The following is a 19,583-nucleotide window of genomic DNA, read 5'->3' on the forward strand; positions in this document are numbered from 1 at the left end:
GGGTTAGTTTATCGGTAAAAAACTGGTCCGTTGTAGAGCGACCTGGCCTGAAACGCCTTGATGCTCGCCAATGAGACGTTAGGCGTATGGTCTTATTCTATTCTCCAGTCCTTTCGTCAGTATTTTATAGGACGAACAGACGAGTAAAGTGCCTCTGTAGGTTTCACAACACAATCACAACAATCTATCTCCCCTTTTGTGGATGAGATAGATGATGCTACAGCGCCAGTCATCTGAGATCTCCTCGTTCTCCCAGATTCGCAGCTGTAGTTGGTGTATCGCATTTAGTAGACCTGTTCAACCGCAACCGCGTTTCTTCTGCTGTCGGAGGATGTGTAGTGAGACCAACGTCTCCAACACCCCCATCGAATTGGGCTACTTGTATGAACGCGCCAGGTGTCGGATTGAGAAGATCTTCAAAATAGGGCGCCCAGCGTTTGTTGATGCCGTCGGCAACGCTAATGATGTTTTGATCTTTGTCTTTGCACGAGCTAGTTCTGGGTTGATAACCGTTCTTGATTGTATTAACTAGTCTACTCGTATATGCTTGTCTGCTGTTTCTATTAGCTAGGTTTCCATTAATATTCAGCGTTAGATAAATTGCCTGTAGGCTTCGTTCCTTTCGACGAGAGATATTTTGCATTCATTGTCAAACTAGTCAATTCGCATTCGCAGGGATTTTTACCCCACGACCTTGATATTGGCTTTAAGTTCTGCCCCGAGCCCGTGTACATTTGCGATGCAGATTTCGTATAGCATAGGAGATAGCTTTTCCTCCAAGGCGCCTTAGCATCGCTCAGGAGTTTCTAAGTGGCGGGGATTTTGGTAGGGCTGATTCCCAATTGGTGCACTGAAGAGATTCTGCACCGATATGTTCCCTTCACCAAGTGATGGCCTGGATTTCAGTTTGCTCCTCGATAAGATCGTACGTCCAATACACTGGATGCCATCTTTTACCAATGAGAACGTGGTCAATTCGGTTGACAGTATATGCGCCTGCTAATTACCAGGTCTGATTGTGAATGCGCCGTTGCGGGAAGCATGTAGAGCTTTCGACAAGATTTCTACTCCTGGCGAAGTCAATTAATCGTTGTCTCTCATGGAGGCTGTGTCTTCCAGGGTTTCTCTGATGCCAGCTTTCGTTTCCGATTTTCGCATTAAAATCTCACAAAAGTATTTTAACATCATTTGTTGGGAGTGAGTTGAATAGTGTCTCCAGGCGTGCATAAAACTTGTCTTTCCCTGCCTTCTAATTGACTTCATAGCCAGAGGTTGAAAAACGAGTCCTAATGCGAATCGCACACACACGCCTTAACGGCCCCTGGTTTGATCAGGGAGTGAATATTCCAGGGTCCGAGAGAATAGTCCGTTAAACATCTGCTTGGTCATCGTCGTTTATTTGTTCAATCCGCGGCAAAGGTTCCAGGTTTTTTAACATGGAGTAGCTTTTATATGGATGAGTTGTCGGCCCATCGCAAAACCTTATCCAAAGGTGGCATCGGTGATAGCTACTTTAGGTGGTTCGAAACTTGCCAGAGTTCACACAACTATGTTGCAGGTTTGGCTATGTAATTTATGACACCTTACTCACCTGAGGCCCTTAGGTGTAACTCAGCCATTCAGGATACAGCAATCCTCGCTCTTCCTTTCTCAACCATATCTTGGGACAAGCGACGGCGGAGTTAGAAACTTTAATCAAGTTTCGTGCATATTGCAGGAAATCCATACGTCAAACATTTGCTGAGTTCCTTCGGAATCTTCGAAAGCTGCCGAATCTATTCCCAACTGTAACTGAGTTTGAAGCAACCCTAAGGGGTGTTGTTGGGCAAAAAGCGGAGCATATTTGAAAACAAACCTTCACAATTTAATTGTCATGATATGGACTCATGAAGAATACTTGACGACAGACATAATAACAGCTTTCCTCTCCAATTTCAAACCCAATAGTCGACACCTTTGTAGGGATCATACCGTATATCTGGGCATATAACATCGACGCGCGACGTTTGGATGGAATCATAAAATGCTTAGTTGGTGATGGAATTCATACCAACGCCATTTTTAGATATTAAGGAACAATGCCGGATAGTCTGCTTTTGTTCGTAGTGTGCCAATATGACATGGGGAGACAAAAAGATGAATCCACAAGTGGTAAAAGGTCCAATTGACTGTCTTTACCAAAAAAATTAAACTTTTTGAGATTTGTGTGCCTTGTTGACAGGACAGGTTGGAGTTAATTTTTAACAACTGCTTTAACAGAGGGGATGGGAGATGACTCGACGTTAAGGGACAAGTTCTTGATATCTGGCGCCATTTTCAATATTAATTCTGCTCTTGTGAAAACTAATTGTCTGGCCTTTTGGGGGGTTGAGGGTAAGTTTGCATTTTGGTAAATTAACGGAAAAGCTGATCCAAATACGCATTTAGCCGAGCTGGACCGAGTACAATATCCTTAGTGGAAGTATAAATGATGAGGCCATCGGCATACTGAACCACATTGATTAGATTGCAATGGGGAGCGGGTCCAGGAATATCCTCCGTAAATACCGGGAAGAGAGGTGGGGTAAGAAAGGAACCTAGCTTGATTTCAAACAACACCATTATATGGTGTGAACGGCTGCTTTCACCTGGAATTGCTGCCCATCTAGGAAGGGTTACCTTACACAGGTGCTGATGGAAGTCAAGAACTAGTCGGAGGAAGTCAAAGGTCTCATATCAACGGGACAGGTTATTGTTAGTGTTTTGCAAATAATTCCGAGTAAGACATAATTTTTAAGGATAGTCGAGTAACTTGGGATGAAATTGTTCTTATCAGAGTGCTTATGGTTCGAAAATTTTGGCGGAGGTTGAAAGAATGGAGATAGGTCTGAAACTATCAGAAAGACAACAATCTTTCTTTTTCTTACGGATGGGTGTGATTTCAATTCGTTTGGAAGTGGGCGTACATCAATCAGTCATTAATAAGGGAGGACAGGAGCGCTAATGGTTGTGGAATATTCCTTAAGGATGATAGTTGAAATTTTGTCAAGTCCATCGACATCTTGTTTCTGCTCCGCTCAATGGAATTTACTATAGTTTTGGGCTTGTCGATTGGTGGAATCAAAGAAAGGGATTTGTCGAGAATAACCCAGTTTGACTGTTTGCATGGGAGTTCAATGAATTAGCCTTAGGACGGACGACGAATGCATTGACTTAAGTTTTGGTCAAGCATGTGGAGGATAATCGTTTGGAAAACGGTTTAATTTTTCGTTTTAGGATAGGATATTACTACTTTTTTTATCAGGGGGGGGGGGGGGGGGGGGTAAGCGTTGGGGTCATTTTATGGATTTCCCTATACATACATATCTAGGTTTAATTCCATGTTGGACAGGTGGTTATGGAGATGAGTGACATCCAGGACGAGTGTCCTCTCGCGGATTGAACCATCAAAATCGTAGATCTTGTGATCTTGTAGTGCTAAGAGCATCTATTTCTAAATAGTCTCGGCCGTAGAATTGCTTTGTAGCAGATGTCTTCGAGAATATCATCCGAGGGGAGACGAGGCTTTGGTAATTGAGGACGCGTATATTCTTGAATCTCTTCGGCATACTGCTGAACCGTGCTGCCAATTCCACACGCGTCAGTTTGAGAAAGTTGGATTTAGGAAAGTCTGGATCTAAGAGATTGGTTAATGAGTGGCCAGCGTATACGACCGCTCTTAGAGGCAATGGGGGATGGATCAATCTGGAAGTTAGATGTCGAGAATTATGGCATTGTGAGCACTGTGGATGGTTTCTAGAAATGGGAATGAATTAAAGTGCGGATTTATGATGATGTTGCTGCTAATCAGAATGTAGTGAAGGTAAGAGTAGCAGTTCCTCACATTGTATATATGCAGTGCCGAGCTGAAATAGGAAATATTCCGTGCAGCAGTCCAGCCGTATATTTGCCGAACGTCAGTTCAGAAGAATTTCGAGTTAAGAAATGAGGACCGCGATAGTGCAACTAGCTTTCATAGAGAAGCTTTATTTATCGTTGGTGTTCATCGACGAACAGCTCGAACTTGTGTCTCCGAGTCCGCCCAACTAAAAAGTGTAAATTTAAGTTTAGTTGAATAATCCTAATATCCATGATTGGGTGCCAGTAGACTGCTTGGGGAATTAACGTTGAACCGGGATCTTTTGTTTGGTCGGTGTGAAGAGTTGGTGTAGTAAGGCTGCCGCAACTGAGTGGAAGAAAACTAATGGCTGAGTAAAGGAGAGATTTGAAGTAACACCGGACTTTTAGGGTTGGACTGGGCTGGTCAGGAATGGTGTGCCCTGTTTTTAAGCAAACCTCACCCCCATAACATGTCCAAAGTTAGGGCACTTGAGGTAGTTCGCTGGGCGGTGGGAGTTCAATGCAGCATATCCTACCCGTTACTCCCCAAAATTTGCATAATTATGATTTATTAAAAGCGGACCAAAGTCCAGTTTGTCGCCTTTACGGGAGTGGCACGGTCTATCACGAAGCAGGCGCCATATGCAATAAACCTCAGGCTCATCCTACAGCGCTCGTACTTTGAACTGGTTGTGGCAAAGTGCGTAATGGACGGGGATCTTCTGTGTGTAGTATGTATTGTCAAGACCACGAGTCATCAGTCACTACTCCAATAGGAGCGTTTCAGTGAAGAACATCGCCTGGCTCTTCATGAAAACATCCTTCGTTGCAAAATCCTCTTTGTTTTAAAGAAGGATCTGACTATTTGAGCTTCCTGATTTCGTAAACAAGAAGGATTAGTTCGCCCTGAAATGCTTCCCGTTCGATGGAATTTTTGTGGTGCTGAAGCGTACAACTCGAGGCTCAACGCTGTAGCTTGGGGCCACCAAAAAGAAGGCTATGAAAAATATGGGAGGAAACGATAGATGACTATACAACCTCAGTGGTAAAATTTGATAATAGAAGGAAGCGCTGCGCGGACCGAGATTTCGGTACGCGTTGTATTCTGGCTACGGTTTAATTTTGGCTGTCGTGTCACAAAACACAAAACACAAAACACAAAACTTGGCAGCGTAGGAGTCATCGTTGAACGAATTCTGTTATGAAACACTTCTAACCTGTTAGACTAGACAGATAGGAAACTGTCACAATTTGTCTGCTCGTTTTCCAGTTTCCGTAATTTTGAAGAATAGAAAAAAGTATCATGATTGGTACTATTGTAGATCGAACTTATATCATATTTGAGCAGCCAGCCCTCCATTCAAAGTCAACATGAAGGTAGTCATCTAATTTAGGAAAAGTGGTATAACATTCTCCCCAGATGATTACGTTGCCTGCAAGGAAGATCCTATGGGAGTTTAAAGTGGCCCTCAACACATTGATTGATCTTTGATATGCAAGATAATATTTTTTGAGTGGGTCAAAAGAGCACTCGACTCATTTTACGCATAACTTCTGTACAAGATCACAATATTTTTGGCTTACCAATGGAAGGACTAGGTAGCATGGCCCTGCATATTACAAAAATATAGTTACCGCACGGTCGTGTGCCCATTACAACAAGTCGGAAACCAGAAGCTAGGCGGTTCAAATATAAAAAGCTTTGTTCTTTTTGTATGTAAGAATCTTTCGGCACGCGATGGTTCCATTTATATATAACTTGTAGTGTATATACATTGAATATACCTACTATTTAATTCCACCACCACCAATAACTTTGTTAACAATAGTAGGATTTCCACCAAATTTTCCATAATGCTACTTCAAATTGAAACCTATGTTACCCCATTTTACGGACCTGGGGTGAACTTAAGGGGAGTTCGAAAGGATTTCTCAACATATTGAAATATGCTATTATTAACTTTATTTAAGCAGATATCGCAGTGCTTCCGAGCCTAGATACTACCAGCATTATTTTTTTTCTGATTTCTCAAAATGGATCGTTGAAGTAATTTACCCCTATCGGACCTCCTCTCTCATCCGGTTTGCAACCAATGTCAACACTAACTACTTTGATTTGATACCTCACATGGCTATAAACGGTGAAAACATTTTGCACCCTTTTTTCTGGTGTATGGAGACCGTCCCCTTCCTCCATTAATTTATATGTACAGCAACGGAATTCACCGCATGCGTGCGGATTCAGAGTTCTAGCCTTTCTACAAAATTTCGTGTCGATAAGTATAACCGCTCTTAAGAAAAGTGCATGTGATAGACGGACAGACAGTAAACCGATTTGAATAGGGTTTTGCTTCCAACAAAATCTTCAAAACGTGACAAGTTGCACGAGGTCATCCGAACCTTCGTTCTCCCAAAAGGTACGAAAGACTAGTAGATCGGTTCATAACACGTTCATACATTCCCCAATGGCCGTCTCTCGCTGCACCAAGCCAGCTTGGAATCCATCCGCTGTTAAGGAGCTAGATTGTTCACTAGTCCTTACTTATTATTATTCTGTTAAGGAAAAGTCGCACAGCGTCCTTGAAGAACTATTGTGCCCATTTTACTGGTTATAGTGTACCTGTTGCTCATAGTATCTCAAGCAGGCCTGTAACCGTTAGGAACTTTAGTATGTTCCCCACTTCCAGAAGTTTCAGCTTTGCATCTGGTATTAAGTGTTCTTCCAGATGTATCGACCTACTTTGCACAAGTGCCGGATACTGTCCCAGGACGTGCATAGAGGTTTCGTTCTCCTCCTCACAGAACCTGCAAGCAGTGTCTGTAGATATCCCTAGCTTCCCTAGGTGATAGTTCAGCCGACAATGACCAGTGAGAATTCCCACTATGATTCGGAGGTTCTCTTTGGTGAGGTTTAAGCAATCCTTTGTACGCATGGATTCGTATCCCCCAACAAGCACCCTGGACTGCTCCATCCCTGGTAGGCCCGCCCAATATAGTTCCCTCAATCGTTTCTCTTCGTTTCTTAGATCCATAGCCATGAAACCGTTTCCGTTTCCACAGAAGGGTTCTGGCCGTGTAAAGGCATCCCTGCTCGCTTCTTGGCTAGTTCATCCGCTGCTATTCTGCCCTAATCCCGAAACTAGCAAAGTGGTCACCATGCGCCACAGATTCTTTCAAATTTCGGACATAACTGTCGCCTACAGATCCTTCAGAGGTGGTTTCGAAAAGCATAGAACTTACCCAGCTACTGGGAGAAATAACGACTATTTTACGTCTTCCAATTGGCGAAAAGAAAGAATGTGACGGCAGAACTAGGATACGCTCATTATTCGAAACATATTCGAGTCTCGCTGGCAAAGAAGAGGCTGATCGATTGGCACAGGGTATTTGCCTCTATGATGTTGAGACCATAGCTAGCTTTTCTCACATGGAAGTCACATGGAATCACTCAACCGAATGGTGAAACTTTCATTCCTTTTCATCCAAGAGAATCATTGTTTTTATCCACCGCTTTCCCAGGCACCGACATAACCTGCGTTGCTCATTTAATTTGCTATTTATTGCCTTCTCAAGATCGTTGTACAAAGAACACCAATGAGGAAGTTTACATCCTCACAGGCACGGGCCCGTATGCTTGGTAACCCCTAAGCATCCATGATTATAATTTTTAGGCATATTTCTTAACACCCGTAATAATTGGAACGCATTATTACCATACAATTGCCTCTCAATATCGTGAAACGCACTAGCGAAAGCTGGTTGTAATTATAGTGTCTCTGACGATCGAATTTGGGCCTTTCCAAGAAACCACTCTGATTTCGAGAATCCTTATTGACTTCGAGTCATTTTTAAGGTTTTGTGTGAAACAAAACCTTATTAGAATCGAGACGGTGTCTGTCTGTCCGTCTGTCCGTCTGTCCGTCTGTCTGTCTGTCTGTCTGTCTGTCTGTCTGTCTGTCTGTCTGTCACACCCGATTTATTCGGAAACGACTAGACCGATTGTCACGAAAATTGGTGAGAGTATGTAATCTGGTGATCCCTTTACATGCAGTAAGTGGCGCCATCTTGTGTTAAGTTTAAGGGGGGGCTCCCCATACATGTGAATGGAAGGTGCAGATTTTTTTTTCACAGAATGTAGCCATGTAGGGTATCAAATGAAAGGTCTCAATTAGTACTTTTCGAATCTGGTTTAATATTTGATATTAGATGAAACATAGGGGAGTAAGGGTACAAAATATAACCCACAAAAAGTGTAACAGGTCTCGTTCTCCGAACCTATCCAACCGAAAAATCTGAAAAAAATCCCAGTGGTGCATCTCTACGAAATCTAGGCCTCAAAATATATCCGGTTCCGATATCTGCACAAATAAAGTTAATAATAGTATATTTCCACATTTTAGAAATTTACCCGGCAACCCCCCTTATGTTCATCCCAGAAATACAAAATTTGGCATGCGTGTAATGAAGAACATAATGCACAGTTTGGTCAAGTTTGAAGAAAATTCAACAATTATTAACTAAGTTATAGGGGGTGAAACTTTCCAATTTTTTGTGAATTTCGTGCACTCTACAACCTGCATGACGTCATCATCACATATCAATTCGTCAATACCACAACGAAATGAGTTCTTATGAATTCGGTCGCAGAGAATTATTTTGTTTTAGTTTTTTAGTTATTTGTCAGCCAGACATGTGTGTATGCGGGTAGTGCCTAATTCAAATAGATATAAGAAGTAAATCGGAAATATGGGTACGATCAATTTATATACGTGCATATATGTGTACAGTATTCAGTAATAGGCAGTTTGTTTGTTTAGGGTGAGTGTGATATCTATGGCTGTAATATGTACGTATGTCTCGTAGTTTGGAAAAATATGAAGGATTATGTTGAATTTGTAGCTATATACGGACGGAAAAATGTGCGTTGAAGTTTCTCACATAAGATGAACAAAACCTTTATACCCGAAGCGCGAGCTTCCGGTATTCCGACTTGTTGATAAAGTAAAATTAATGATTATTTAGGCCTCTCTTGTAGAAATGTTCGCTCCTTGCCTCCGTTTTCCATATACCTCACTGGTACGATCAGGCACGTGGGTGTCTCAAAAACATTTCCACCAACACGTATCGAAAATCTCGGATTGAAATTTGGAGCCCAGTCACACACATTGAAAAGCCAGCCCTCAGCTACTGCGGCCACCCCATAATTCTATCGGGGCATGTGTTAAATTTTATTGCTTTACTATCATAAAACTTTTATCATTATCAACATAACGATCAACATTGAAATTAATTAAAAATCGAATCGTCTAATTAAGACATGAAGGCAGTTAGCTAGGACTTGACGATGCCACAAGGCAGATGAGAAACAATCGCAAACTTTAATTAGGTCTTATGTTAGCGATCATTTGCTCCGGAGTTGATATCCTTCGGTCGTAGAACACTTGGACTGATATTTGTCGCATTTGGTTAACCCCTTCGTTAGGCTTACTTAGTAGTCGGGTCCAGAACCTAGTTAAAAAGCAGTTTTCCCGTTTGACTCTATATAATTAATATTCGGACCTAGTAGCAAGGAGGCGGGTGGAAGACGCTGACTAGAAGTGCATTAGATGAAAGTGGACTCGGAGGCTTAGTATGCTAGTTATATACACCACCAGAGTGGCAAAACGAATCCCCTAAGGGTTAAGTAGAACTCTTCCCGTCAGGTTTAGGTCTTATACCTATAGATCCCACTATACAGGTAGGCCTAAGCTAACTAACTAGAGACTCTTCAAGCTCAGATGGCCGAGGGCATTAATTCTCAAGATTCAAGTAAAATACGAAGAATTGCGGCCGTGCGTGAGAGATATGGATTCACATCGACCGTTTATGTTCCTTTCGTGTATTTTTATCTGAAAATGCGAAGAAGTAACTTGAATGGTCCCGTACTAGCCGGGCTCAGTCAGAATGCGATATTGACTCAACGTATCCATGCTGCTTGGATGCTGAACATGGCAGAAATGTTGGGCTTTCGTTTTCATTAGTTTGATTGGTTCAAGTGCAATTTGTATAATTACCGTTTCACATGCAGATAATTTCCAAGTAATAAATCTTGGGAGATATGTTTACCGTACAAAGGAGAGAATGGTGCTGGGGATCAGTTTGTTATTTAATTTTGGGTAGTAGGCAGTTAATTTATGGTGCTTTATGGAATGGGCAATTTTTAAATGTTTCTTGTTCAGCGTCGGTTTTTCAAACTCTTGGTTAGTTTTCCTTAATTTATAAAAAAAATATTCCATTTCAATGAGATAATTCTTTTCTTGATTTGTGGGGTTAACCTTCAGTATTCTTTGATGTATATCCCATTTGCAAAGTAATAGCCGTCACCCTCCTTGCTATGGAATTTAAGACAATCCACAAACGCAAGAGAAAGGACTCAAAGAAGTGACTGCTCGTAGAGAAGGGCAGCTTACCCTGAATGGGTAGAAACACTTCTGGCAGAACGAGATAAGAGACAGTGGATCTTATTGCAAAACGGAAAGGACTAGTCCGAAGTACTGTCTTAAACGAATCCAGGCTGGCGCAACAACCAGTACCCGGTCTAGGCCTGCCTAAGTTAGGAATTCCAGACTTCCCGGCTCTGCACCGAGGTCCAATAATTCGATATCCCTAAAAGCTCTCTGGCGCCCTGGCCTACACCGTCGCTTCATCTCAACTAGAGTCTGCCTCGTCTTCTCTTTATACCACAGATATTGCCCTTATAGACTTTCTAGGCTGGAGCATTCTCATCCATACAGAAAATAAGACCCGCCCACCACAACATGTTGAGCGGGATTTTATCCACAACCAGACGGTCGTGGTATCGTTCATAGATTTCGGCATTACGTAGGCTGCCGAATCGTCCATGTAGGGGACAAGGATTTTTCTCTTGACTGCGGCCAATAATTCGCAATTTTTTTTTTGCTGGGGTCTGGCAAGATCATAATCTTGTACAGTAAGAGCGTTGACCCTATGATGAGACGTTTGGCGTGAAACAGCTTTTGTAAGCTGAAATAGACTGTGTTGGTAGTTAACAACAGTGAGCGGATTTCATCTTCATAGCTGCTATCGGTCGTGATTTTCAACCCTAGATAGGAGAAACTGTCAACGGTCCCAAAGTTGTAATCTCCTATTTTTATCGTTCTCGTTTGACCAGTGCGATTCGATGATCCCTGTTCTTTGGCGCCGACGTTGCCACCATATCCTTCGTTTTGCCTTCCTTACTGTGCAGCTCGAGACCATGCGTCGCTTGCTCGATCTAGATGAAGGTAGACTGCACATATCGAGTCGTTCTTCCCTTAATGTCAATATCGTCAGCATAGCATGATAGCTGAGAATATCTTATAGATGGCACTCCGAAACGTGATACCTCTGTAATTCTTGTATTGGATAATTTCTCCCTTTTTATATGTGGGACAGATAATATCTCGTTGCCAGTCGTCAGACATTGATTTGCTGTCCCACACCTTGAGCATCAGTTGATAAACCGCTCGGTGTCGTTGGTCACCTCCATATTTAATTCCATCGGCCCCTGGTGACTTATGGTTTTTAAGCTGGTGGATTGCACCGACTGTTTCTTCTATGCTTGGTGATGGCAGCATTTGTCGGTCACTTTCAATTGGCGGATTCTCCAACTCGCCGTTATTTTGGTTGTTGAGCAGTTCATCAAAATACCACAAACCCATCGCTCAAATATGCTTATTCTGTCGGAAATCCGATTTTCATCTTTGTCTCGACAGGATGAGCAGAAAGGTGTATAAGGTAAAATTGGTCGGGTCGTGCGATTACTCCCTGCCTTTTCAAGTTCACAGATTTACTGGTTCTCCCAGTCTTTCTTTTTCCATCTGTGTCGCTTCTTCGCCCGACGGAGTTCATGATAAGTCTCTGCTCGTTTTCTCCCCTCTATCCCCAAAACAAAATTGGGCATCCACTGAACCATTCCCTTCTACTATTGTTGTTTTATTTTTTATTTCATTTTCTAAAGTAATGAGCCCACAGCAGTTGAACAAGCCCAAATATCTATGATACAATCGAAAACTGAACCCGAGATACGAGAATAAGAGGCTGGTGCACAACCATCTTTCCCATCACACCATCAATGAGCGAAGCATATCATTTGCTTGCCAAACTATATTTTGTGGAGTGTAGGACGTCGACATTTTCTATTCCGCGATAGTTATCAATTTATTTCTATTTTGTTTTATCTTTGGTAGGATTACCATACCATTTCATTATTGCAACAGCGAGGAAAACGCAAAGTTAACACAAACATCCATGACCGAAACTAGGATGCGGACCTGGAGCACGAGATGGAGAAGTTCATCTCAAGCAATGAATAATGTTGGGCAGCGAGGCGAAAATAAAGTTGAAAAGGAAAATTTATATGGAATTTGTGTTCCTTTAGGACGAGTGGATTCCGGATGGCTGTCCAAACCTTTATATTTATCCAGACATCTAGCTGTAATGTACCAAGCATTCCTTCAAGTTGCGAGTTGGATAAGACTGAAAACCTTACAACCCGTAAAGCTATGAAAGGAGCCTCAAACTGGATGGATTTATAAGCCTCAAGAAAACACACAAAGCAGCCAAGTAATTCTTAAACGTAGGAAAAGTCAACATCATCGGTCCCCTTAGACAGTAGACCTCTTTGAAGCTATGTTTCAAGTGCCTTCTTTACGAGCATTCTCAAAAAACTTGATCAAACACTGGTCTGTGCAGAAGAAGAAGAAAGGAGAGATCCATATTACGGAGGAGTACGACACAGATCCCAGGGCTATTTAATGCGATGCAAAGAATACCAGGATAACGGGCGCCCCGTTGAAAGCTGCAAATGTATTTACCTCTCCTATCATCCAATTAGAATTGCTCAAAATGTATATTCACAGATCCCCTACGAGTCAGAGGCGGAAGGTCTCAGTATAAAAAACCACACTCAGCTGCATTAACTGACAGCAAACTGGCGGAAAATGGGTTTTGGTACCAGACTTATAACAAACCCAAAGAATATGTTATGGTGTTCTACTGTTCCCCAGTGAGTTTGCTGTTATAAAGGTTCATTTCATAATAATGTCACGGCAAGGAGACCATAACAATAGTGCATATTTATTAGTAGCAAAGTATCTTGGGAACGTCAAGATTTTTATTTATTTTTCTACGAATGGTTGAAACAAATGCTTTTACATCAGGTTGCAGTAAAGTGTAGGATTTACATTTTCTAAAAGCATTAGAAATCCTAAATCCATGTGCATATTGACAGTGTTGCTTTCCCTCCGCCTGTCCGCCAGGGAAAGTCTCCGTGAGGTAACTTTCTATTTGCCGAGTCAAGTGTATACTGATAGGAAGGAAGGCTCCACAATCCAACCCCCGTTAGTCGAATCAGAAACACTCGTGTCATTCAGAGAAAGATCCAGATCAAGATTTCCATTTGCAGCAGAATGGGCTCGTCAAAACCCATACCGTGGCTTTGATAGACCACCCGCTAGCTAAGTGAATGAAAGCACCTAATAATATACATCCTGTGAAAAATCTGCTTCATATTGCCAGAACTCACCGCAGAATATTGCTGAGCACTGGACTGCCACCAAAAGTGTTTTTTTTTCCATGGCGCAAGTGAAGCTGTTTGCCATGCTCCAAAGGGGCGCCGGAAGATTTGGCAGACAGTGGAAGCTTAGAAACGGATTGACGACTGTAAAGAATTAGAGTCTCCTATTGCAGAAACAAGAGGGACAAACGTGATGCGCCTAAGCTTCGGTCACAGTAACATACATGTACGGACTTTTCTTCTAAACGGATATACTCATTGGAGGAGGGGGCGTGTTGCGTTTGAAGGTCTCCCCGCGAAACTACTCCTTGTAATCTGTCCTATTGTGCCCCATTTCCAGAGTAACATTTGACGGAACTTCGAGGGAGAATCTCAAAAGACTTGGAAGCAACATTAGAAATACCAATATCCTCCATCTAACTGACCATGGAAATCTTCTTACCTGCCTTATCGTAAAACACATCGTCGTTCAGTTTGCCTATCTAGGAATCGTTGTTTTCGCTGACGAATTTTATGTCGGTTAACACATTAACAGCGTTCGATCCGGCTTTGCTCTTTTGTCCGAAATCTGGAATTAATGATACCTCAACACTCAAGTTAACGCTGTCCCACCCAATGTTATCTCTGGGTTGTTATATCGGAGCAGCATACAAAAACTGACCACTAATGTTGCTCGAAGGTTTTAAGCTACTTGCTTCCACTATCTCATCATATCACTAGAGCAAACATCTACGTCAGCGTATGGGCCAGGTGCCGGCCACACTTTGACAAAGGTCTACAATTTAATCGGTTAACGACAGGCATAACAGATCATGTACCCCCTCTAAATGGGGCAATAAGCCTCAAAGATCGCCGATTCAAGTGTGCTTAACGAAATATTCTCTTATCTTGAAGAGCTGGCGTATTTACTGGAGGTTTTGAAGAGACCTTCCTGCGGCTTTAATAGTGGTGAGGAGTTGAAAGGAACACCGCTGGAAAAGGTGAACCAGGTATGACATGGGATAACTGAGGCATACGACTCTACAATACCGGCGGAAGTTCCATCTTACGAACCCAAACTGCTGGTTGAACCAAAAAATCTTGCTGTTGGGCGCATCGTGTCTGTAAGCAAGGAGCCTTTGTTACATGACAAGAGGGAAGCCAGAACATCGACTGTCGAAGTAGCCTTAAGAAGGCTATACGGGAAAGTAAGCGGAATTGTTACAAACACTGTTTGAGATATATGAACCCCTGAGGCGATGTTTACAAGGTTATTATAAACAACATTTGTGGACGAAAACCACCCCAAGTGACGTGCTCACGACTCCTGTTCAAAATAATCGTAATCTTTTTCCCACAACAGGAAGAAAGTGTTCCTCAATCAACGCTTCAACGGGACGTCTTCTCACCCAGACCGAGGAGGAACTGCGAGAGATCTGTTCCGTGATTGGATGGGTTTCCGAACAAAGCCCTGAAGTTGACTGCTAAATCAGACCCGTACATTTGAATCTTGCATGGTGTAATGAGTGTTTTCCACCCAGTGTAAAAGGCAGAGAATGGTTCCACTACCGAAGCCTCAGAAAACATCTAACGCACCCTCTTCATATCACCCTGTCTGTCTTTTATACACTATGGGGAAGAAGTTGGAGGGGGTAGTATACAAGCGGCTGCTTCCGTTCATTAAGCTAGCGGGTGGTCTATAAATGTGGCAGTATAGATTTAGCAGGGCGCGGTCCATTTCGCCGTATTACATCCATTGAGGTTCTTCCTATTGTGAATGAAATGGCTAGTCACCCTTTCATATCGATACGGACTGTTCCTCCAAGTAGGAGAGAAATCGCTTCGGCCATCAATGTACTCTCTCGAACGCGGCCATGAATTCACAATATTGAGCCCACTGAATCCAGTAAGACAATTCTATTAGGGGAGGGAATACAACATCACTAAGTTACAAGTTAGAAGTAATCATAGACCTTACACAGTAGCATTCTTCGCCACCAGTCAACAATAAATTCCGGGATATCTAAAGCTTTTCAAAATATTCTAGGAATGGATTTTAATCGCAATAGTATTATTACCATGTTACCAAAGGACAATTAGCAATCGATACAACACCATATTCGACTGAAAGTTTGCTTATATTGCTTCAATAACTTCAATAGTGTTAGGGGAGTAATAACATTATGTAATAAAGAAAATCCAAATATATCATTCGAATATTTTTCAAATCAGTCGACCACATACAACTAATTTAGTTTAGTGGAGAAAGCGGCGCTCCAAGTTTCCCGGCTCCGGGGTTCGCAGGCTTTTGCGTATCTGTGAACATTCTTCAAAGGTAGAGAGTGCGCGTATTCTTTGTTGAAGACACCCTTACCGAGGTCCCTTCATCTGAGATTTGAGCAGGCCAGGCATCTCCATACGAAGTGCAGGGTCGTGTTTTCCTCGTTCTCACATTGGCTGTATATGACACACACCATCACATCAATTATTTTCAAATGGTAGTTTAAGAAGTTGCGTCCTGTTAAAAGACCAACTAGGGTTTTCACTTCCTAAGGAACAACAGAAATACCGCTCTGGCGGCCCCGGATTCTTCCTTAAATATTTTCGCATGCAGCTGGCAAGAGTTGAAATTTCTTCACTCAGTTGCAGTCTTTGCAATTTTACCCTTAAAAGTAGACTTACCAATGGGCAGGCGAATGCCAAAATCTGGTTCTGGCCCCACCATTGCGGATCCATACTTTTGGCAAGCCAGCCTTTCAGTTTCCTCATTACCAGCGATCTTTGAGTGCTTTTGCACCTAAATCAGGAATGGTTCCATAATCGGATTACCCTAGAACATCTCTGAGCCCGATCTGTCTTCCATGACCCAACAGTGAACATTATTAGGTTTGCAATCCCAAAAGACTCGTGGTCATTTACCGACCATTCTTCTCTTTTTGGTGATTACGACGAAGTATGTCTTTTTAAAGATGAATCTGAAAACCATACGATCGAAATGTATCAGAGCCACCGGATGTTTCTCAAGGAATTTCCCGATGAACACATGGCCGTATGATTGGTCGCTTTTCCACGCTCAAATGGGATCGAGTTTACCTGCGTCGTTGGCTGTTTTCCTTTTCACCTCTAACTGAATGGAAGGTAGATTTAGGACAGCTTCGAGTGCCGTGGTCCAGTAATACGTGGCCAGCCGAGTCTTTTTAAATGGGCTAGCTGCTTCCCGCTGTTAACAAAGTTCAGTTCTAGCCACCAGACGGTACATGCATATATAAAATTGAGTCTTATTGGATGTATATTCTAATGAATCCGTTGCGGTGAAAGTCCCCAAGTCCATCGCAGTCCTTCAGAACCAGAGCAATCTGCAGGATTTCTAATGTTGCTCCCGGATATTGTGTTTCCACGTTAACTTGGGGTCGAGATGTACTCCTAAATACCTGACTGTTTGCACAAGTCAGTGCCTGGTAAGGTATGTAGCATGTAGCTACTTCACCAGTCCAGTCTTCCTAGCGTTCACCGTGAATCGTAGCAACAACTGTGGTTTACATGCAGAGTTGCATTCAAGCGGTCACATATGTACTGTATCCGCAAACTTGCATGCAATTTTTACAGCCAAATTGTCCACAAATGCTTGTATGAAGAGCTTTGTGACCCCGAGAAACCATAGCAAGGTATTCATTACCAGAAGTCATAACAGAAGAGAAAGAACTCCTCTCTGTGGGCAGCCCCTAAGACATCGTGCTCAATAATCTTCTGGCCGATCAGTATATGGATTCTTCTCGACTCCAGCATGTGAGGGGTCCAACTGATTAACGGCGGATCCATTTCATGCTGTCTTGCCGCGCTAAAAACTGCAGTCAATGAGGCATGTTCGATGTCCTAGAATGGTACCTTAGGCGTATCCTTCTCCAGACCTCGCCTTTTTGATTTGCACCTTGAGCTCATGACGTGCTGTTCCTGTGGATTTCCCTTTCTGGCAAACGTGTTACCTATAGTAAAGTGTCCACTTAAAAATGTCTGTATCCCTTATGAATCAATTTATTATTCTATCCAATCCTTTTAGTAGAAAGGACGTTTTTTGCGCCAATGTAGGTGGGTTTCCCTGGTTTGGGAATAAATATCACCACCACATTGCGCCAGTTAATTAGAATATAAGCGTGTGCTAGACATGCGCGGTATATTATCCGGATATGTAGGCGGAGGGGATCCATTCGCTGTATTACTAGAGCAGGACGTGGAGGCTTATATCTATGGAACGAGTTAAATGCTCATTTTGCTCGTTCCAGTGATACTACATCGTGCCAGTTCCCAGTTGAGGACAGTATGCACCTGATGAGATTTTGGATATCTCCTGAAGAGCGCACTTCAAACAAATGGTTTTCCGTTTCTTCATCGCTTTCTGTGTACCTCCCGTTCTGTACGTAGATAACCCAACTACTAGCAAGCTACGTTTTTGACAACGGTCCACTTCGGCTTTGAGGTCCATCTCTTCACAAAAGCGTCTCCACGATGATCGTTTAGCGAATCTTATGTGCTCCTTTAAAGCTTTCTGTGCCTCTTCGTACCTATTTCAGCGCCTGAAGCAGACTTCAAAGCACGATTGCGAAGCACCCCTGTCGTTCTACTCTGTTTTGCCAAATCCAAGTTCCACCGTGGTGTTTTACTCTTCTTCGTTTCGAATGGACAGCTACATACATATAATTATATACTCACCTTAGAAAATCCTATATTTGGTGTTGGCGCCTGATGCAGGGCGATGTCATGTCGTTTCAGCACTGCAATGGAAGAATTGTTTGCGTTTAAAATTAATGTTTGCAATAAATTGTATCTAAGATCGTTAACTGCGATTAGTAATACATTCAAGTGTTCGCCTTTTAATTCAGTGATCATTATCGGTTTGTAGCTGCCCCTGTGGAGCCACAAAATTTTAGTCTTGGGTGAACCTTGCTAGCGTTAGCATTAGTTAGTTTTACTAAAGTTGCGAATATATATATTAACTCCATTGTAAAAGTATATTGCAATGTGGTGGCATAAATATTGTAAGGAATTCTGGTTTGATATACGTGGTTTAATATGGGTGAATGGCTACAGTAGATACATAGCTTCTGCTAAGAAGCCTGTCCTTTGTCAGGGGTGATGTTTTCGCATTTCACAGGTTCTCTGCGATCACTTTCATGATTGTTGGTAAGCGCTTAAGGATAAAACGGAAATCCTGTGTTATTTGTGGGACGTTATCACCATCTAATGCCAGGATTAACTTGGTTACTTGAAGAGCATCCCGTGCAATTACCGGTAACCATTCACTCTCATATGCTACTGCTGCACCAGAAACCATTCGTTGATGAAAATTTTATTAACGCCTCCGCGTATGAATAAATATATGATCATCACATGAACATTATTTATGCATCACAGGAGCCACAATTCAAATGAATTACCAGGGACAGGTCTTTATTGGGGAGTCGTTTCTGCTGCTGCGCGCGCCTTGACTTCTGCGACATCAACGGCAGCAATCGTCACAGCAAATAGCTCACTGCCACTCTCCCATCTTGAATTCATTTGAATAATGAACTCCAGGTGTCGGCATTTGATTTCAGAGCGTACAGAAATGCGAGTATTCAACTTGTCCCAAGCATCCACTGTGCAAAGACACCTCTACCTCTTGTCAGTTGCAGTCATACCACGGCTTGATGATACTATCGTCAATCCGCCTACCCACCTTTCGGACATGAAGCCATGGAACCTTGCGACCGCAAAAGGTGTGAATTTCCTTGGGTAAATATTTAAATTGAACCAAGACTAGTTGCGCTCCAGTTTGGTGGAGAAAAACTGTCTTTATGGCGCCTCATAAGTTTGTAAACCTTAATTTGAATAATTTATGAGTTATGAATGAAATGTAAATAAAGCTGGACTTAGAATGCATCAGTGCATTTGGGCGCATAATTGAAGCGGAAGTTCATAGAATATTGGAGCAGTTACTAATATGTTTTGGAAACATTGGACGGTGTTGTTTACGTCTTGACGACGGGAGTACACTTGTTTTGAATTTAATTGCATTATTTTACATACATCCAGGCCAACGGTAAATAAATAAAGGGGAGCAAGAATTCTAAAAATTTGTTAAAGAATTCTAGAGATCTGTTTGTTGAACTGATTATGTTGTTGCTTTCCAATATGGCTTAATCTACCATCTTTG

General features: G+C 42.3%; 1 protein-coding gene across 1 annotated transcript in view; it reads right to left on the bottom strand.

The window, feature by feature from the left end:
- The window catches only part of LOC119660589 (neuronal PAS domain-containing protein 4B), a 402,201-nt gene that overhangs the window by 131,339 nt on the left and 251,279 nt on the right, over window positions 1-19,583 (bottom strand). The window contains exon 4 of the mRNA XM_038069258.1: window positions 18,101-18,162. Within this exon, the coding sequence (XP_037925186.1) occupies window positions 18,101-18,162 (62 nt within the window). The remainder of the gene's footprint in view (window positions 1-18,100; window positions 18,163-19,583) is intronic.

Source organism: Hermetia illucens, chromosome 6, assembly GCF_905115235.1.
Source record: "Hermetia illucens chromosome 6, iHerIll2.2.curated.20191125, whole genome shotgun sequence".
In the NCBI taxonomy this organism is placed as follows: Eukaryota; Metazoa; Arthropoda; class Insecta; order Diptera; family Stratiomyidae; genus Hermetia; species Hermetia illucens.